The sequence below is a fragment of the Canis aureus genome, chromosome 16 (assembly GCF_053574225.1).
Source record: "Canis aureus isolate CA01 chromosome 16, VMU_Caureus_v.1.0, whole genome shotgun sequence".
Classification (NCBI taxonomy): Eukaryota; Metazoa; Chordata; class Mammalia; order Carnivora; family Canidae; genus Canis; species Canis aureus.
This window is the reverse complement of record NC_135626.1, coordinates 334,259-355,328: the sequence shown is the minus strand read 5'-3', so window position 1 is coordinate 355,328 and position 21,070 is coordinate 334,259. Positions and strand designations below refer to the sequence as shown.

The window sequence follows — 21,070 nt, the reverse complement described above, 5'->3', positions numbered from 1 at the left end:
GCTCTGGAGACAGGCTCTTCCCCTTGCCAGGGGTCTGGTCACCACCCAGACTGTGGGGACAGCCTTGCTGGGTTGTTCAGGTGTGAGGTCCCCTGTCACCTGCCTCTCCCAAAAGGCACAGGCCCCCTCTGTTAACAGGCACCAACTGGTATCTGGAGAAGAGTCTCAATTTTGTATATTTATTGCATAAGTAGACACTTTACTGAATTCTAACCATTTTTTGGCTGATTCACAGTGAAATTTTTAAGACAGCCCCATCATTTGCCTTCTCTCTCCCAATGGTTATAGTTAATTTCTTGCATTTTGCCGCTGACATGTGAAGGTCTTGCTTCTTACCTCATTGGGAAGGTCTCCGGTTCTACTCTTAAGGGTGATGTTGGCTATTGGCTTGAGACAGTCTTTTTTTTTTCTTTTTTTTTTTTAAATAGTACCTATCTTTTTATTTTATTTTATTATTTATTCATGAGAATACACAAAGAGGAGACAGAGAGAGAGGCAGAGGCACAGGCGGAGGGAGAAGCAGGCTCCATGCAGGGAGCCCGACGTGGGACTCAATCCGGGGTCTCCAGGGTCACGCCCTGGGATGAAGGTGGTGCTAAACTGCTGAGCTACCAGGGCTGCCCAGTCTTTTTTTTTCCAATGTGTTTTTATTATAAAAACAAAACTATGTTCGGAAAAAAAAAATCCAGAAAATACTGATAAGCAGAGAGAGAGAGGCAGACAGACAGAGAGAAATACAAGTCTTTCATTATCTCACCACCCGTTGGTCCATGTGAACACCTCAGTGTATGTCCTTAATAATAGTTATTATTATCTTAAGATTTTATTAGAATGACTGTGATTGTTCCGAGAGTAGGTAACATTGATTTATGTATTAGTAGTGGTGGAAGTACAGGAGTGAGGAGCGACACCTCGGCAGACAGTTACAGAGACCGTCGTTCCCACTTTATCGCTGGGGCCATCAAGGCTGAGAGGACTTTACCCATCCCCCTAAGCTTGCACGGCTTACCCAGTCATGAAGACCGAAACCCAGGGTCCCTCCACACACAGGCTCAAGCTCTTACCTACACTCCCCTGCCTCTCAGTCCAGATTTGCTTTTGCAAATAGATTTTAAGAACTAGACTTAACTCCTCCTGGACATACGGTCCTGTTATCAGCTTTTACACCAAATAGAGTATTAACAGCTCTCACGGTCACTTGTCCTTCTACAGATTTAATGGCTGCATAGCGATAGCTTTTCATTATATAGATATGTTTTACTTGTTTTTATTTTTAATTTTTTTTTGTTTGTTTTGTTTTACTTGTTTTTAATGGCTCCATATCAAAACAAGCAATGAAAACCAGTTGCAGCAATGCCTTGGTGGCTCAGTGGTTGAGGGTCTGCCTTTGGCTCAGGGCGTAATCCTAGGGCCCCTGGATGGAGTCCCACATCGGGCTCCCGGCACGGAGCCTGCTTCTCCCTCGGCCTGTGTCTCTGCCTCTCTCTGTCTTTCGTGAATAAATAAATAAAAATCTTAAAGAAAAAAAGAAAACCAGTTGCAAAATATCGAAACAATAATAAGAGTAGACAGTAGAAGGTGTACATCCCTCTGTCCCATCCTGCCAAGCCCCACTGGTCACAGGAAGTCATCATTAGTAAGCAGCACATTTGCTTCTACATGGCTCGTCCGTATCACTAAGTAATTTGTTTCCTTCGAACGGACTGGGGCTATGCAGATCTCCTTCCTGCTGTTCACACACAGCGTAGTGACCATCATTCTAGATCTACGCATCCTCTTTTTCATGCACAAAAATCAAGAAGTCACATCTGGCTCCTGGCATGAGCAATGGGGAGGACAGTAGAGAATTTAGGACAGAAGAATCAAGAGCTCCGTCTTGGACACATCGAACCTGATGCCAAGCGGCGATGCTAAGTGGCTGGGTGGCCTGTGCATGTGGGGCTCAGAGAGAGGAAGCTGGGTATAAAAACTTGGGAATCAGTGAGAAAAGAGTGGTGGGGATGTCAATCCGTGGCTGTGATTCCTGTTGACAGGGAGTCACACCTGTAGAGAGGGGGAGGTGCTTTTCAGTTCACCACAGGCCCTACCTGATGCCTTGAGAGTCATCCCAGGTGGGCCTGCTTCCATCACTCAGTCACTTACATTGTCGGGTAACTGAGGCTTTGAGCTTTGCATTGTCAGGGAATATTCAGGAAAGGCATCCAACTTTGGAATTAAGGCAAAAGAAGCCAGCTTATCATCCCAGTGTCCCCTAGAGTATTGGGGTTTTTTTGTTTTATTTTTTAAGTTTTATTCCTTTTTCTTTCTTTCTTTCTTTCTTTCTTTCTTTCTTTCTTTCTTTCTTTCTTCTTTCTTTCTTTCTTTCTTTCTTTCTAGAGGGAGAAAGCGCATGCGTGTGGGGAGGGATCGGGGTGGGCAAGGGTGAGGGCAAGACTCTCAGCAGGCTCCACGCTCAGCACCAGCCCACCACAAGGCTCCACACCAGCCCTGAGATCATGACCTAAGCCCAAATCAAGTCAGATGCCCAACTGACCAAGCCACCCAGGTACCCCTGGAGGACTGTTTAAGACGCCTGGCCCAGGACTATTCCATCTCTAGGGAGTATGTACACATTTTTATCTGACTTGCCATCTACTATTGAGGTATGCTAGCTGTGCGGGAAGTCACTCTGTGTCCACTCCATGTGGGGGCAGGTCAGGATGCGGCCCCACGGCTGTGATTTTATAGCCCTGCAGGGCATTCGCTAGTCTTGACCGTGGCCGTGGCCAGATGGTGCTCACGGGCCTCCCTGAAACCTCCCCATTTCTTACTGGGACCTCTCACCGAATCCCCACCAGGACCGCTCAGGAACAGCCTGGGCTCCTCGTTTAGGCCCGTGGACTCAGCCACCCCTTCCTTCCTCTGGGCTCCAGGCTAAGGCCAGGGCAGCTGGGCTCCACTCTTGCCGTGATCGGAAACAGTGTGAGGCCCGCAAGGGGACATCTCGGTCAGTCGTGCCATGTTCTTTCAACCGGGAAACTCTCCCTTTGCTCTGGAAAACCTGCTGTGTTATTCCTTTGATCATTTTCATCCTTCCTTTTTACCCTTTTCCCTCCCTGAGGAATTCCCAGTAGTTGGATGTTGGGACCTGCTGGATGGAGCTTCTAGATTTTTTTTTTCCCCTTCTCTTCATCCCATTCTCTGCTTATATATTTTGTTGAACTTTCTGGAAGAACACCTCAACTTTGTATTCCATCACTTCTGGATAGATTTTACTTTTACTTTTGTAAAGAATCTGATACTTTTTTTTTTTTTAAGAATCTGATACTTCTTTCTTGGTCTTGGTTTCTTTTTCATGACACCCTGTCCTTATTTTAGCTCCAGGATGATATTATAGTTTGGGGTTATTATTTTTTTTTCTAGTTCCTGTTACTGTTCTTGGGCTGGTTGGCTTAGTCTCTCTTTGATGTTGGAAGCTTTTTTTCTTTCTTTTCTTACTCTTCCTCCCTTCTTTTCTTCCTTTTTTCTTGAGCTGTTGTATTTGCAAATAGGGGGCTTTATTGCCAGGACGACGGAAGCAAATGCCCAGAGAAATTCCTATTAGTTCCTTTTATTCACTGGAAGCTTTCCTCGACTCTCTGAGGTGGGCCTGGGGGCGGTCCCATCTAGCCTTGCTTTCCCACGCACCTGAGGTGCATAGTGTCATTATGGGATGCAGGGACAGGGATGCAGCCTCTGTATCCGGGTAGCATTGGGAGGCCTCTCTTCCAAAGCCAGTTTTCCAAAGAATGTTCAGGTCAGCTGCCTGGGGGATGGGCTCCTGGCATTCTGGGAGCAGTGCAGGTGCCTGTGGGGCAAGCACTCCTGAGAGCAGGGGCTCACCTGACCCCCTCCCACCTGCCCACATCCTACACCTCACAGAGCCCTGTGCTCTGCCTGGTGCCCCCAGGTCTAGAACATACCTGGTTTGATTCCTCCAGAGAATAAACATCCAGTTCCTTCCAAGGAGAAGAGAAAAGAAATTTCCTGGCTGTGCAGAACTGGGGAGGAGGCTGGGGTCTGGCTCTCCTCTTTCCCACCTGGTGCCCTGGCTCAGCACCCATCATGCTGGGGCCTCCTACTCCAACCAGAGCCTCTCGAGTGGGGCTGCTGGGTGCGTGCACCTCCAGCTCCTCTGTCTCCTTCCTCAGCTTCCATCTGCCAAGGCTTTTCATATTCTCCCGTTTACTGATGTCTCCAACACTCACTTGTGATCATCTTTCCAGTCCTTTTCCATCAGGATGGCAGCATTTGGACAGTTAAACAGATAAATGCATATGGTCAATACGCTTTGTTTAATGAGAACACATTTCTTTCAAAAATCTAGTTCTATTGGTTCAATATTTGTTTTTTTTTAAACTTCCTGATAGTAGCTTTTTTTTTTTCCTCTGTCCTGATTAAACATTTATTATTGATTTCTAGTTTTATTGCTTCAAGGCACAGAATGCAGCCCCAGCTGTGTCTTTGGGCAACTTTCTGAGGATTTCACATCTCGATACCTAGTTAACTTTGGGTAATGTTCCCGGCATACTCAGAAAGAAGGTGCTCTCTCTAGGGCAAGAGCAAGGTATCTCTGCTTATTAAACATTATAAATTATTAAAAGCCTCGGGGTTCTTATTGGCTCCTTGATCTGTAATAAACTAATACCGGTGGTAATCATATTCCTGTTGATTTTTTTTCCCCTTTGCATTTCCAGTTTTTGCTGTTTCATGCTCCTTAATGCAGGGCTTTTGTCCACTTGTTAAAAACGCTGTCAACATGATTTCTGTCTCATTTCATAGCTGATTCCTCACATCCTATGTTGTTTGCATGGTGCTGCCCTAGCAGAGGGATGGTGCTCCCTGATCTTGAAGACTGAGGACAGGGGTACGGAAACTCAAAGGGGGCCCATGGGTTTGGTGACGGGGTGGTGGTGTGGGAGGTGAAGCCGGGTGACAGTGGGTGGAAGTGAGGAGGTGGACACGGGGTCCCCTTGGCGGCACACTTTTAAAGAAGGTTGGCTGAAGGAGGGAAGAAAACCCAGAAAACCCAGGAGCAGGTGAGCACCTCAGAGGCTGTGGGAAAGAGCAGTGGAGCTGAAGTTTCAGGAGTGGTTAAGGCAGCAAGGGTGAAGATAGGGCCCTGGCTGGGGCTGCCTCAGGAAGGAAGAGGGTCACCTCCTTTCTTGTGGCTGCAGGCAGTGGAGGCTGGGGGTGAGCCAGGGAAGAGTCACAGGGTCAATGCAGGAGTCTTCTCCCCACAGGGCAGGAGGATGGCCCTCCGTGCAGGCAGGGCATCAGGTGGGAGATGGGAGAAGAGGTACAGGTCTGGCTTCCCCACAGCGGAGGTCAGGGGAGGGACTCAGGAACCCACAGGGGCTTGGTGTGAACTGGGGGGGGTTTCCTTCTGCTGCGCTCAGCCACCCAGAGAGCACAGGCCATGGTGAGACTCAGGGTGATGTGATCAAAGAATATTGTCAAAAGGGGGTGCTGAAGGGGTAGACCACAGGGGTGAAGCTGGGAGGGAAAGGGTCTAAGGTCAGGGTGTTGAAGAGGACAGTGGGGGAGGGCTTGACAGAGGGAGGGGGGGTCCTCGCAGGAGATCAGAGGTTAAGAGTCAGAGGCCTGGGGGAGGGGGGCGGTGAGGGCCCAGGCTGCCGGTGGGTGGAGGGCAAAGTTGGGGCCGGGGTGTGTGTGTGTGTGTGTGTGTGTGTGTGTCGAGGTGGTGGCCAGTGGAGAGCGGGGAGGGGGGTGGCGGTGTGGGCAGGGGACAGGGTTAATGTGTCCTAATGGCTGAGCATGGGTTTGGGGAGCAGGAGCACTCCTGGGGTTTCTCTCTGGGAATGCTAGACAGTCAGGGTCCAAGTCCCTGGCAGGAGCCAGAGACACCTGTGCAGGTGATCTGACAAGACATGTCTTTGCCCTGTGATATCCGGACCCCTGTGTCACTTGAGGGTTTGGACTGAGGCCTCAGGCATGCCTCCTCTTAGCCACATGTAAGTATAGTGTTGACCCCTAGGGGTTAGTGGGTGGCAACTCCTGCTGAGCAGGGCCCAGGGTTGCAAGGTCCACGGGCGTGGGTGCAGCCAAAGGAATTTGGGGGCTGGTTTGTTCCAGGGGCCCTGAGTGTGGCCTTGCAAATGGGTCTGGCCGGTGAGAGCCCCACGAGTTGGGGACTGGCAGGCCTTAGGAGCTTGGTTTGCTTAGCCAGCTCTGCCATGACCTGCTGGTGACATACACCAACTTTCTCCCTACCCTGGGGTCAGACTTTAGTGAAAGGAAGGCATCTGAAGCAGAGCCTGGCAGGAGATGATGATACTGCAGTAAGTGCAGAGGCCACCCCATCCCCTGGAGGCATGAGACCAGCAAAGAACTCGCTTTGGAGCTTATCAGAGTCCAGGAAGGGCCCTGAAGCATGCCCTGCTCCACTCCCTAAGCACAGACACCCCAGCCTGTTGGAGGAGACTGTGCCAGGTGACTGGGTAAGCAGACACCACTGTGCTGCTTCTAGGGCTCTCCCCCAATCCACAACTACCACCAGGGGGAACCCAGTGCCTCTGCCCCTTGGTTAAGGACAAGAGAAGCCCACAACTCAAGAGGTACCCCTGGAAGATCTCCTGAGACGCAGCTGAATGGAGGCGAGTCAGGCTTAAAATAGCTAAATAAATCTTTAATATTTCTAATTGCAAATGTACAGAAATTGCACAGCCACACTGAACACCAACAACTTTCTCTGTACATTATTACATAGTTGAAAGTCACAGCTGGAAGGAGGAGCTCCAGCCAAGACTCCAACGTTTGCATTTTTTTCTTTTTCACATACTTACAAAAGGGAGAGCAAGGAGGTGGTGTGGGGCTGGGGGCGGCTTTGGGCTGGAGGTGTAGAAAAGAGGGGCTGTTTCCCTGGACAGCCTGCCTTCCGCAGATGGGCGGGTGGCAGGGAGAAAGGCGTACCCCGGGGTGGACGTTCCGTAAGGGAGGAGGCATGTGGAGCTCTGGCCTTGGTCCCTACCCCCCTTTCTGGGCAGTCGGAAAAAAAGTTTTCACTTATAGGAAGTTTGGCAGTTTCCTTCACCCTAAACATAGAAGTTGAGCAAAAAAGTCAGGCCTCTCTGTGTTAGCAGGGGAGGAGGAGGGAGGTCTCCAGCAGACTCTGGGCCTGGGGCCCTGGGAACCCAGGGGCTTATCTTCCCAGAGCAAAGCTGCCTTCTCCCACTCCCCCTCCCGCTGGCCCTCCCCCAGTACGGCCCAACACTGGGACACAACTGTTGGGGGGCAGGGGAACTGGGGCCCTTTTGCTGACCCCATCAGGGCACGTGTCCCCAGCACCCCACCCAGGCTGCAGGCTGCAAAGCCAGCAAGAGAATGCCATGGGTGGGGAAAAACCCCAACACCCAGATCCCAAACTTCTTCCTTCTGCCCAATACTGTTCTCTAGATTAAAAAATAAAATACACACCATCGGAGAGCAGCGGTCCCGGGCAGCCCTCGGCAGCACCAGGACTAAAGGATTATGTACAACCATTAGGTGAGATAGTTACATTACAGTCGAACACCAAGAACATTTACAAAAATTGTCAGACTTGCAATACAGATAAAAATCTGTGGAGAGTCTGTACACTTTTACAGTTTTTGCACTAAGTAAATAAGGCTCTCGGCCTGAGAGCTCACAACCCATGCCAAGGGCCGCCAGCACCAGACCCACGCTGGCCTCCTGCACCCTGCTGTCCGAGCCCTGGGGCCCTGGGAACCTCCCCCGTATTGCTAAGAGGCGCTCAGTCCGAGGTTGCTCTACGAGGCATTGAGGCATCGATGGGAGAGGGGTGGGGGGAGGAGGGGAGGGCTGGCAGGGCAGTGGGGGGAGAAGACCAAACCAGAGGACATCACTAGGGCCAGACCCTGCTCCTGTGGCCTGCCTTCCTGAGGTCTGTGATCCTTGGGGGCCTGCCCTCTCCTCACCAGCAAATCTCTGGCCTAACTGAGCATCTAAGAAGCCCCTCCCAGGGCACGGGCCAGGATGGGGTGCAGTGTGGTCTGGGCCACCCTTCCTGCACGCCCCAACCGGGTAGGCTCTGTGGTGACCTCGGCCCCTGGCAGAGGCGTGCCTCTGGCCCTAGGGGCTGGAAGGGCTCAGTGCTCTTTCCAAGGGTCTCCTCAGCTTCCTGAGGCTGAGGCAGAGGGGTGGCTCCTGTGGCTCGCAAAGCCCTGGCTCTGCTGTGGGGCAAACACCCAGCTCTTGCTGGAGATTACCCAGGGCTGGGTCTGGGAACAGGAAGGGACCGAGACAGACCCCAGCTCCTGCCCATCTACATCCTGCAAGGGGAGGGGGGGTGCAGGGAGGGCTGAGAAGCCACAGAACAGCCTAGAGCTGAGGAAAACCGGCCCCAGCTGTGCCCCTCTCCTGTCTGCAGCGCCTGGGTCCTCGGCTGGGGCCCGAGAAGGGTGAGAAGGAGGCGGCCGCACGCACGGGGCCTGGTGCAGGCCGCTGCTGTCTTGGAGAGGGAGCAAGTCTAACATCCTCCAGGGCCGCTATTTCCCATGCAGTGCGCACGCTCAATTTAAAAGGCCCCTGTGTTCCAGCAAGCGAGCAAGCGGGCTTTTGTTTCTAATGCATACTGTGAAAGGAAAAAAAATCACAATTATCCACCTTCTCAGGGCCTGCTGGCATTAGACTTTCTTTTAACCATCAATCAAGGAAGATCAGCCTTTCTCTCAGGGGGAGCACCAGCTGGTCACTCCCTGTAGGCCACCGTGCCCTGGTGCACTGGCCCCAGGAGAAGGGCAGGTACCAGGAACAGCGCCATCGGGGCCAACTCCACCCAGATCTTTGGCTTTGGGGAGCCCTGGAGTATCAGCCTGGGCCCAGGTGGCAAGTGAGAGAGGCTCTGGATCCTTCCCACAGAGACGAGGGCCCAGTAAAAAGAGCCAGGATCCTCACTGGGTCTATTTGGCAAAACAAATAAGGAAGGGGTGGGGGGTGCAAGGAATCTGGGAGCAGGTACAGGGGTGAATCCTTGGTTCCTCACAGCCAGGGAGGGTCCCCGGACAGGCAGCATGCAGTGGCAGGTGCTCAGGGTGGAGCCCTGCAGGGGACAGGAACTCCAATGGCTCCATCCTTCCCACCCTCTCCCTGCCTGCCAACCAGCCAATCAGCCCCTGGAACTGAGAGGCAGGTCCCCCAAGGCAGGGGCCTGGGCCCCCACCTCTTTCATCCTCCACCTCTGCGGGTGCTCCCTCCCTAGGGAGGGTGTAGGGACTACACGCACTCAGCCAGATCAAGAAAGAAAGGTGACACACACCAAATTCAATAACCAACAGAGACATATTTTGGCAGGCCCCCTGTGCCCCCAACGTGCAGTCTCTTTGGCCTGCACCGAACTCGCTTCTCGGGCCAGAAGAGAGGGGAGCAGGCCCACGCAGTGTCAGTCTGTCGAGGCTCCCTCCGTGGTACCTCCTGGACCGCAGGTGGAGGGAAGTGGGGGGGCCTGGGCCTCCCGCCCCCACGCTGGGGCTGTGACTGCAGGGGCGCTCCTCCCCAGGCCCTGGGTGAAGCCTGCCCCGGGCCACCAGTCCTCCCTCCTCGGGCAGTTAACAATGGCTGCTGTTTCGGAACTCGCCGTTCTCAGTAATCTGCAATTTGGTGGGGTTGGTGGGGGAGACGCCGTTACGGGCTTGCATGCTGTACCTCTCTTTCAGCTGCGTCAGGGCACTCATGAGGCGGGCGTTGGCAGCGTCCAGTGAGGCGATGCGCTTCTCCTGGGGGCAAAGAGGGCATGAGCTGGGGACACAGGGGGGGCTGACCGGGACAGGGTGTCCCTGGGGCTGTGCGTGCCCACCAGGGGTGCTGAGGGGAGGTGTGGGGGGACCAGGAGTGCACAGTGTGCAAGGGGCAGGGTCAAGGTACCAAGGCCATGGGTGGGGGCCATGGGTGTGTTGGGGAGGAGGCTGCAGAGCACGCAGCCTCAGTGCTGTGGCCCAAACCTCCTTGAGCCTGCCTTCCTAGGTCTCTCACACATCGCTGCTTCTCTCCAAACAGAACAGCCCTAGTGGTGTCATCCATCAGCTGCCTGAGCCCCAGGGGTGGCCGGAGCCCAGGGGTGCGTGCCCTCACACATATGCATGCGTGTGTGGGTGATGTAGAGGTCACAGCCCCTGGCTGGTCTGTGCTGTTTCCTGCCAGAGCAAGGCCTGGCCCCACTCCCAGGTGAGTGAGAGGAAGAGAAAGAGTGCAGTTAAAGAGGATGGAATCCAGAGCCTCTTACACATCTCCTCTCTCAGTGCAGTTGGGAAGCCATAGCTCTGAGCGAGAACCCCCCTGCTCCATCTGCCCAGCCCGCTGTCACCCCAAGCCATCCCCAATCCTCTCCCAAAAGCTTCTACTCTTGGGCTGGTACTGTTGGTGAAAGGTGGCACCCACCAAGTAGAGAAGGAGTTGTCCCACCCTTCATAGCCTGTCCTAGTGAGTCTGTGGTACACGGAGACCTCCAAGCCTGACTTCTCAGATCAGAGATCCCGGCCTCCTGTTCCTCCTTGGCTTTTACAGCGGGAGTATGACTGAGGATGTAGCAATGCCAGAGTCACCCCCTTGCTGACCCCAGGCCCTGAACACCTATGGCTGACCAAAGGGCCAGAACCCACCTGGGCATCAATAATCTTCTGTTTAGAGTCTACAGCTGCTTGCATCTCAGCATGGTCCTTCTTCAGCTCCTCCTCCACTGACATCAACCTGTGACCAGATACAAGAACAGTCAAGCTAGTGCTTGAGAGAGAGCTAAGGAGGTGGGGTGGGGCCTTGTAGGAAGAAGTGGTCATACCTGCACAGACGGGACATGCTAGGAGAGCCCCTCCCGCTGGCCTCCAGCCACGAACATGAGATGGGTCTGCTCTTTCCTTACACTTTATATGCTCCAGACTGTTCCCAAATCCCCCAGAAACCCTTGGAGCTGTCCATTTCCTGATGTTCTTCCAGGAGCCACGGTGGGTGGGAGTGGGGGTTAGATCTTCACTACCTCCCAGAGCAAGGCAGAGGATGTAACGTCATAAGGCGCATGGCATGGGTGGGAAGATGAAAACCCTGAAGGGCTCTAGGGCTTTCTCCACCCACTTGGCATGATCAAGGCTATGCCAAGATGTGCCCAGCACTTGACGTAGTGAGATGAATAAAGTATAGATCTGCATCACTCGAAAGCTTCACAAGGCAGCAGGAATAGAGACAGGAAGACAGTGGCCATGCCCTGCATGGGAGGCCCTGGAAGCCATGGGAACAAAGAACAGGAAGTAGGTAACTGTCCAGGAGAGTGGGGTGGGGTACAAGCAAGGTCTGAAGGTGCAGTAATGAGCAGGGAAGATGGGAGGAACACCATCTGCAGAAGCTCAGAGCTAAGGCATGTGTGCATCTGCCACTAGCTGCTCTTTCCCTGAAACCCTTCCTGGCTTCATCTCGCTGGTTCATCACACACCTGTCAATCACAGTGGCTCACACCCACCTTCTGATGCGCTTCTGTTAGTTTCTGGATCCCACACTCTCTGGGTTTGCCTCCCAACTGGCAAGTCACTGCTCTGCAGATACCTGTCCTGTCTGCCACCCACCCACCCCCACCCCCCGCCCCAAATGTCCGGGCTCCACAGGGGGTAGCCCCAGACCCATTGTTCTTGCTCTCCACACTCTCCTCAGACAAGCTCGCCTGCTCCCAAGGATTCATGCCCATCTCTACTTGTACAACTTCTCCATGCCCGCAGAGCAGTGCCCTAAGCCCTGGGTAGGCACTGAGTCCCTGACACAGAAAGAGCATGGGGAGGTCAACGGTGCTGGGGCAGGAACCTACAGGGCTCTTGTGAGAAGTCAACAAGCACTGATCAGGACAAAGGGGTGAGGAGCCATGCCAAGGGCTGTTGTCCTTGTCACAGGAGGATCAGACATTGGGTAAAGTCTGTGAGAGGCAAGGAGGAGGGAATGGAGAGAAGAGCGGCATTGGATAGTGTCAATAGTAAGGCAAATTACACTAGGGGAGAAAGACTATGCTTCCAGTGGGTTGGATAACAGGGACCAGATTTATCCTCCTGCCATCAAACGACAAGAAGAAACGTACTACAAAACCAAATGAAATATATGAAAAAATGGTTTCCAGACACTGAGCAACAGGCAGTGTGTCCTAAGAGAAGGGAACACATAAGCAGAGCCCTGCCCACTGCCTGGAGTGTCCAAGCCAAACAAAAGAAGGGAAGTAACATCACAGAGTCCATGGAGTCAAACAGACCCAGGGAAGCGGTACCCAAGAAGAGGAAGATACAGGGAGAACGCCACATATCTCCTGAGAGTGACCCTGGAGTCTTTGGCTGAGGACTGGTCTGCGTGCCTGTGAAAACACATCCAAGCAGGGGCAGGAACCACTGACACATCAGAACAAAACAACCTCAGGAAGAGTTCACACATCTACCTGGCAGAGTAGAAAGACATACTAACACAGGGACATAAAGTAGAATACCCAGAAGGAAACTGACTCAGCAGAAACCAGATCAGGCCAGATTAAAGGCTGCCCAGACCCACCCCAAAAAAGCTTAAACATAAGCCTCCAAAGAATCAAGCTAATTCCAAATAACTTCATTGTATCCCAGAACAAAGCCCAAAAAATATTTAAAAGAACACAAAACATCCCATACCTATGTAAAAATCACAATGTCTGGCATCCAACCAAAAATCACCAAACATACAGATACGTAGAAAAATATAAGTAATAACCAAGAAGAAAATTAATCAATAAAAACAGACTCAGAAATGTCATAGGTGACAGTATTGGTAGACACTGAAACAATTATTGTAACTATATTCCACATGTTTGAGAAAGTAGAAGAAGGCATAAGCATGATGAGAAGAGAAATGGACAGAATTTAAACCAAGCTGAAAGTCTGAAAGTAAAAAATATAGTATCTGAAATGAAATGAAAAAATACTGGATAGGATTAATAGATTAGACACCGAAGAAGAAATGATTAGTAACCTTGTAGACACAGGAACAGAAACCATCTAAGATTTAACAGGGGAAAAAAAGTAAAACAAGGAAAAAACAAAGTATCAATGCAACGTGGGACAATATAAAGCAGCCTAATGTATGTGTGATGGGATTCCCAGAAAAGACACTGGGCAGGCAGGACAGTATACCTACAGATCTAAGAGCTCAAACCCAAGAAACATGAAGAAAACCATGACAAGGATCAACCTAATCAAATTATTGGTAATCAGTGATTTAAAAAATATATATATTTAAAACAGCCAAAGAAATGAGAGTTTAAGTACAAAGGAACAGAAAATAATGACAGAATTCCTACTATTATAGCCTGACAATGAGGGCCCTATGGGGTCCACTGGCTGTTTTTGTAAATAGCCACACCACACATATAGTTCTGCTAAAACAGCAGAGTTGAACATTTACAGAGGCCATATGGCCTGCAAAGCCTAAAATATTTATTATCTGCCGCTTTATGGGAAGTTTCCAACTCCTGCCCTGAAGTGACAACAGAGACATAGCCTAATAAGCCAGTAAGAGATAAAATGCAATCATAAAAAATGCTCAATCTGAAAGAGTGCATGAAAAAAGGGAACAGAACAAACGGTATGAACAGAAAACAATAACAAGATAAGAGATTTAAACATACTGAAAATGACATTAAATGTAAATGGTCTAAACACTCAAATTAAAAGGCAGAAACTGCCAGATTATATTAAAAAGCAAGAACCAGCAATAAGATGTCTATACAAGAAATTCATTTATATAGAAAGACAGAGGTAGGTTAAAAGTATAAGAAAGGATATGCCTGGCTAATACTAGTCAAATTAAGTTGGGATACTTATGATCAACATCAAAAAAGTAGGGATCCCTGGGTGGCGCAGCGGTTTGGCGCCTGCCTTTGGCCCAGGGCGCGATCCTGGAGACCCAGGATCGAATCCCACGTCAGGCTCCCAGTGCATGGAGCCTGCTTCTCCCTCTGCCTGTGTCTCTGCCCCTCTCTCTCTCTCTCTGTGACTATCATAAATAAATAAAATCTTAAAAAAAAAAAAAATCAAAAAAGTAGATTTCAGAGCAAAGAATATTATTAGAGATAAAGACGGTGATTTTATAACAATAAAGATGTTGGTTCATCACCGGCACATAACAATCCGAGATGTGGATGCACGGAGTTTTTGTACATAAAACTAAAACAAAAGAGAAATACACAAACCCATTATTACGATTAGAAACTTCAATATACTTTTCTCAGTAAGTGATAGAACAGTAAACAAGTAGACAGAAAAACCAGTATACAAGGATTCAAACAATGTTGTTATCAACCGAACTGATAACTGACATTTCCATTAGGGAGGAAAGACATTGGGATGGGTTAGTAGAAATAAATGTGTTAAGTAAGACACTGAATTCAGGACTTGCATTCCTCAGAGAGACGACACAATGAGGAAGCGGTGGCAAGTTTGCGAGGTGCTTCCATTCTTGGAACCACACACACCAAGTGAGCCAAGAACAGAGCTGGCGGTCAAGTGAACAGATTTGCAGTCACCCTGATTATAGGCTCTCCGCTCATGCTAACCATTTCGCCACAACGAACAAACCCACAGGTAAGTGAAACAATAATTAGGAGCAGAGAAACAGCCTAAATAGGAAGAACCTGGAAAGGGTTTCTGTAGCGGATAAAACATGAGGCCAGGTGGGGAGACTTCCTAGCTATGGGACATCTGCTAAATCTGTCCAAAGGACGGACTCTTGCAATATACAAACAAACAAGCTGTCAAATCCCACTGTCCTCTTCTTTTTTTTTTTTTTTTAATTTATGATAGTCACAGAGAGAGAGAGAGGCAGAGACACAGGCAGAGGGAGAAGCAGGCTCCATGCACCGGGAGCCCGATGTGGGATTCGATCCCGGGTCTCCAGGATCGCGCCCTGGGCCAAAGGCAGGCGCCAAACCGCTGCGCCACCCAGGGATCCCCCACTGTCCTCTTCTAACCGGTATTACTGTCATAAAGAAGTGAGCTTCATGACTGGGATGCCATGGATGGCTGGGATGCTACACCTTCACTGTACTCCCATGTCCTACAGACACGCATGAGGGTGTGCCCACCCTACCCATGGGTGGAAACAGCGAAAGAAGAGAAAATGGGAGGAAATCAACACAGTATGTGATATAAACAAGCTGTCAACAGAGAGGAGAGTCAGTGTCAAAGCTGACGGTCCCCTGGAAATTGTTCCTGGATAACCTACAGGAACCTTAAAACTCAACATATCCCAAACTGGCATGGCTGGGACACCTAAACTACTCTCTTAGAGACCCTCATCTCAGCAACTGGTACCATGACACCCAGATGCTCTCGGTAGAAATCTGGGGGTTATTATGCTTCCTCCTCCTTCACTCACTGAATGTAATGGACCTATTTATCCCTACTTTTCCTGCCCTGAACTGGGTCTTCACTGTGTTTCCAGGCACCTCCAATCCTACCTTCCCCGAGAGTGCTCACCAAGAAAACAGGACTCCTTACGGGGGTCACAGGTCCTATGTGTGCGGGCCTTGGTGACCTCGCTTCTGCCAGGCCCAACTTTGCATTCTACCCTCAATACACGCTACACCAGGGGGGACTCCCCACACTCCCTCCAGGCCTGTGCCACACTGTACGGGCTGCCTGAGGCACCCTCCTTCCTGGCTCACCCTGCGGCTGATCAGCCCTTCCTCCGATGAAGAAGGCAGCACACAGGTCTGCCTGCTGTGTGTGTAGGGCGACCAGAACTGGCCCAGGCAGGAAAAGGCTGCCCTACCTGCTGATGATGCCCTTCATCTGGATGTCCTTATCCTCCTGCTGCCGCCGCAGCCGCTCCTCACCCTCTTCCAGCCGTGCCTGGTACTCCAGTACCAGCTTCTGCGTCGTCTCCTCCTGGCACTTGAACAGGGTCTCATACTCCTCCAGCTTCTTGGTAGAGATTCGCAACTTGTCCTGTAGTACTGCCAGGTCCTGCCAGGAGGGTGGCGTGCCATAAGCACAGCACCCATGACAGAGAGCACAGCCTCGTGAGCCAGAGCAAGAGCACAGGGCGGGACCCAAAGCCTGTCCCCGTCCAGGGCTCTCTCCCTTCCAACCTCCCACCTCTGTGGCCTGACCTTACAGCTATGAGGGAACGAAGACTCAAACCCAGGTCTCAAGAAGTAAGGGCTTAACTAGGACATAGATTTTTTTTTTTTTAAATAATAAACAAATGTTAAAAAACACTGCTGGATGATACTAAGATCTGACAGCGACCTGAGAGATATGGGCTCTACAGAAGGAGAAACTGAGGCCCAGAAGACAAGGTGACCCAGTCCCATGGAGTGACTGACCAGTGGGGTGAGATCCTAGCCTCCCAGCCTCTATCTGACCCTAAAGCAAGGGTGGTAGCTGGGGAAGGGACAGGGAGAGAAAGGTTAAAGGCAAGATAGAATCAACACTAGAATTAAGCAGTTGGGGGCCGTGTACCATGACAATAGGGGATTTTGCGAAGGCAGGAAGAGCCTCCCCTTGTGCCTCAGGCAATGGAGGCCTAATTCACATCAGCAAAGGAGGCTGCAAGTCCAGAGACAGGTGAGAGGTCCAGACCCAAGCTAAGCTCCTAAAGCAAAACTGGACCCGTAGGAGAGCCTGGCTCTGGGAGAGATGATCCTGGCCCATCCCAAGTCTCGCTCGGCTGGCCAGAGACGGGGACGATCCTCCCTGACAGAGGCAGTACCAGGTCTCCAGGGAGATCGAGATAACAGGATTTGCCTGTGAGAGTTAATAGCAGAGAGGATGAGAGAAGCAGCTCATTCATCCAAGGAACAGCAAGGAAAGAGGGCACTCTGGCTGCAGCCTGAGCCCCACAGTCATTCGAGCGAGCGGTCCTTGTGGTTCATGAATAGGACTCTGGGCCTCCAAGAGGTGCAGAGCCCAGTGCCCCCGCTCACACAGGGAGCCTGAGCTAAGGCTGGCCCTCCTTGCTGTGCAACCAAACTCTGGCCCTTGGAGCACTGTGCCCCATGTCCCCTCATCCCCTCCACGAAATTATGGTGAAAGCAGGTGGATGCAGCAGACTAAGGGAATGGCAGAGGGTGGCGGAATGCAGCATGGACATGAACCTCGCCCCAGGCCAGGAGGAGGGAGAGCTGCCACCCCAACCTCCACACCCTTGCCTGAGAGGCTGCTAAAGGGTTTCCAGGGCTGAGGCGAGGGCATCTGGGTGGAAGGAGTGGCTGCCATTCTGAGGTGGCCTGGCACTGGGTCCTGCAGCTACCTGGGCTTTGGCCTGTAGGAGGACATGAGAACCAGCCATGGATCCGGGGCAGCTGCCATAACAACAGGAAAATTTGGGAAGACAGAAGCCCCCCAACTGCCCCACTAAATGTGAAATGTGCGTGGGGGTGGAATGTGGATATTTTAGAACCATCTTTCCCCTAGGAGTAAGAGACAGGAAGTGGGTGAGAGCCAGGTTCTGGACAGGCACAAAGCCAGAGTGGGGGGCCTGGTTGGGGGCGGCCCTCCCAGCTGTCTTGGGAACCCACACCTCTCTGCCTCCTCAGGCACGAAGCTCCCCGTGACGGTCTCCATGTGCCTCTTCGGCACTCCCAGTCCTCAAGCCCCAGACTCTCAGAAGCTTAGTGGCCAGGGCACTCAGGGAAGGGGCCTCCCCCAGAGGTTTGAGGACCAGGTCCCAAGAGTCTGGATTTAGTACCAGGTGAGTCCCATGTGCAGCCTGTAGAAGAATCCTCAGCACTAGGCTAAATCCCTCTTGCTTCTTTTCTTCCAGTCCACTGGCTGCTGTCTTCATGGGGGACAGGGGTTGACAGGGGACTGGCCATACCCAGGGAACAAGCAGCACCCCTCAGTTGGGGCTCCAAGGGAGAGAATGTTGCCAGTGAAACAGGAACAGGCAGCCCCGCCCTGCCCCAAACTGCCAGGGTCTGGCTTTACCTTTTCTGCTTGGCTGAGCTCCTCCTTACTCCTTAGCCTATCCCTGTGGGGGGGGTCTGGGCCCAGGCCCTCGTCTTCTAACAACTGCGCGTTCATGGTCAAGAGCCAAGCAGCCGTGCGGTCCAGGGCATTGGGGCTCACGGGTGAAGGGCCCTACAATGAAACACAGCTGTGAGGGGCTGGAGGGAGGCAGGGCAGTGGCACCAGGTGAGTCACCTGGGACAAGTAGCTCAGAGACATGGCAAGGGTAGGGGACTTCCAGCTGGCCAGGCGGCTACTGATAGAGTCCCCAACCCAGGAACTCCCACCCCCGGATGGCAGCCTGGGCGGAGTCCAGAGCCCAGGTGGCCTGAGTGCCCCCCTCTGCCAACCCGATGAGAGCAAGTGAGCTCAGCCAGGCAGGCGGGCATTCAACCCAGAGCACATCCGTCCCATATACTGTGTGCGGGCCCAGGGTGACATGAAAGACCTGGAGGCCAGCTCAGAGCACGAAGGCAGGGGTGCTGAGGGTCTGGGCAACTCCTACCCTGGGTGGGGCCTTAAGAGGCCTGGAACGAGACCGATGGACCCCTCCCTCTTTGCTCATGTCCCCAGCTGCCCTTGGGGAAGTGGCAGAGAGACCCCGAAGCCACACTGTCCCTGGTTCAAAGGGTTCACACAGGGGCCAGTGGGCTCCGGGGAAGAGGGGAGGTGGTGTGTGTGGCAAGTTGGTGGGATAGGGCCGAGTGTGGCATCATTCAGCATGGGATGGCAGCTGAGTACGGGTGAAATGACTAGGAGGAGCAGCACAACATGGGTGGGGTGTGACAGCCTGTCCGCCTGTGAGCGCAGCCTGCCCTCAGAAAACAGCACTGACCTGCTTGTGCACCACGCGAGGTTTCAGCTCTGGGCTGTCACCCTTGGACGAGGATGACGGCTGCCGAAGCCGGGCTCCAGGGCCGGCCCAATCAGGCGAGGCGGATGCCAGGGTTCCACTGGAGGGCCGTGGGTACTGCAGTGTGCTGAGCAGGGTGGGTGGCGTCCGGCCGCGGGGCGCAGGAGGCGGGGGCGGGGGCGGGGGCGGGGGCTGGTCAATCCTTCGCTGGGGGCCAGCACTGTTCTGCCGAGGCACCGTGGGCTGCCCGCCCTTCTCAGTCAGTGACATCTGCCGCCGGGCCAGATCCCCGGGTCGCCGGGAGAGCTCCTCGGCGGCACTGCTGAAACTTCCCAGCTTGGCAGCTGCCGTCAACTCCTCACTGTTGCTGTGGGAGCTCAAGGAGCTGTGGCCCTCAGAGCCAGAGTCGCCAAGGCCACGGGGCGAAAGTGGCAGGCCAGCCGCCATCTGGTACACAGGGTTCTGGAAGGAGAGTGGCGCCAACAGCTGGGGCCGGCCAGGGGCGCCCTCGGAGGTGCCCGGCGTGGTCGGTGTCTGGCCTGCCCGCCGTACAGTCGCCAGCCCCGCCAGGCTTGCTGGGGCTGTCCGGGCTGGCCACCCGGCCGCTAGCTGAGATGCTGGCGTCTGCCCATCAGTAGTGAGGGCATCGGGGCCTGCCGGGGAGCCTGCCTCCCCATCCAGTGTGCGGGCATCTTGGAGGTCCACCATAGACAGGCTCTTGCCACCATTGGCCATCTGAAGATCAGGTTCGTTGGCTTCTGAGTAACTCGAGCTGCGGGCAGGTGAGGGCTGGACCCCGGAGGACCTTGTGACAAAAAACAAGTCCTTGTTTTCGGGGGTTGGAGACGGTAACCGGGTGAAATCTATCAGACTGCAGGGAGACAAGCACACACAGGGAAAGAAGGGGGAAGAGAAGAACTGTGAATGCGGCTAAGGCGGGTCCAGACCGAGAGCCCTGCCAACCTGCCAGGGCCTGGCAGCCTGAGCCAGGGCTGTGAGGGGAGGGGGAAAGGGGGCAGGGAGAGGAGGTGCGTGGGTTGCAGAAGTGGGCGAAGCTTGGGACCAGCGGCCTGGCTGCAGTACCAAACCACAGCCCCGGCAGCGCCCCCACTCCCCGCCCCCCCCCCCCCCAGAAGCCACCACAGGGGCTGAGGGGCCGGAGAGCTGCTGCTGTACAGCACCTCTCTTCCAGGGGCTGTCGCTGCTAGTTCCAGGCCAGGCTGCCTGGCGTGCTCACTCCCACCTCAGCTGCACCTTGGGACACCGGGTGCTGAAGCCCGGAGTGTTCCGGAAAATCCCCCTTAGCTAAACCCAAACCCGCAGTGCAGTGGCTCTCTACTATCCAAGGGTCCTGCACTAAGGACCCTGACTTCAAAGCCACAGGGGCTCCTGCTGCCTCTTCCCTCTTGTTCCTCAGCAGACTGACAACCAGAGTGGGGACCTGGTGAAGCCCCGCCCCCCGCCCCAAGCCCAGCCTCCTGTCGCCACCTCTGTCTGACTGGCAGGCGGGGGCTGCTATTCCTGGTAAAAACAAGGAATCAGAGAAGGATCCAAGACGTGACTCAGGCAGGGAGGGTCTGCACCTGCAGAGGCAGGCCTACCCTCCCCCAGCCTCCCAGCCTCTCCGAGGCCCCTCCCTGGAAGCTGGCTCCTTAGAAAGCACAATGTGGTAGGTCAGGTGGGCTTTGGAGGGAAGGTTGTGGGGCGTGGGGGTCAACAGGGCTCTGAGCCGGTAGGGATCCAACAGTGGGGAGCTGGAGATGGCCTAGCCTGGGACAGAGAGGAAGCACCAAGGCCCAGCTGATGGGCCTTTGGTGGGGCCTTTGTAGGCACCTGGGACTGGATACCAGCAGAAGTAACCAGAGAAAGCCAGACCAGACACGGGCTTTGGCTGTCCTCCTGCACACCCAGGGCGGGTCTGCTGGGAACCCACGTGCCTGGCTACCTCTTAACCAAGGTGTGTCTTTCACCTCAACTGCTCTGCTTCATGGGGCAGGTGGTATGAATGCCCTCCCCCCCCCCCGCCACCCCCCAGACTCAGAGGGAGCTGGGAAATGCATCTAGGCCTCTGCATCTCTGGCCGCGTGCTGGGCTCCAGTCCCATGTACCACACACCCTAGGTTCTTGATCTCAGTGCCCTCGCCCGCACACAAGCCTGCTGTCGCTGCTGCCTCACAAGCCCCAGCCGGCCCCTGGGAGGGAGGGAGGGAGTCTATGAGTGAGGCATAAATGGTTCACTATAAAC

The 21,070-nt window shown here is 53.3% G+C and overlaps 1 protein-coding gene across 10 annotated transcripts in view; it reads right to left on the bottom strand.

Moving 5' to 3' along the window:
- Nucleotides 1-6,646: 6,646 nt before the first annotated feature.
- Nucleotides 6,647-21,070, bottom strand: part of DAB2IP (DAB2 interacting protein) — a 189,727-nt gene continuing 175,303 nt past the window's right edge. For 7 of the 10 annotated variants that reach the window (XM_077850520.1, XM_077850521.1, XM_077850519.1 and 4 more), the window contains 5 exons: nt 18,808-19,696; nt 17,952-18,104; nt 15,793-15,986; nt 10,635-10,722; nt 6,647-9,752 (listed from right to left, as the gene is read on the bottom strand). In XM_077850520.1, the coding sequence (XP_077706646.1) occupies nt 9,585-9,752; nt 10,635-10,722; nt 15,793-15,986; nt 17,952-18,104; nt 18,808-19,696 (1,492 nt within the window). In that variant the 3' untranslated portion in view covers nt 6,647-9,584. The remainder of the gene's footprint in view (nt 9,753-10,634; nt 10,723-15,792; nt 15,987-17,951; nt 18,105-18,807; nt 19,697-21,070) is intronic. The other 3 variants (XM_077850518.1, XM_077850515.1, XM_077850517.1) reach the window with 3 other exon arrangements.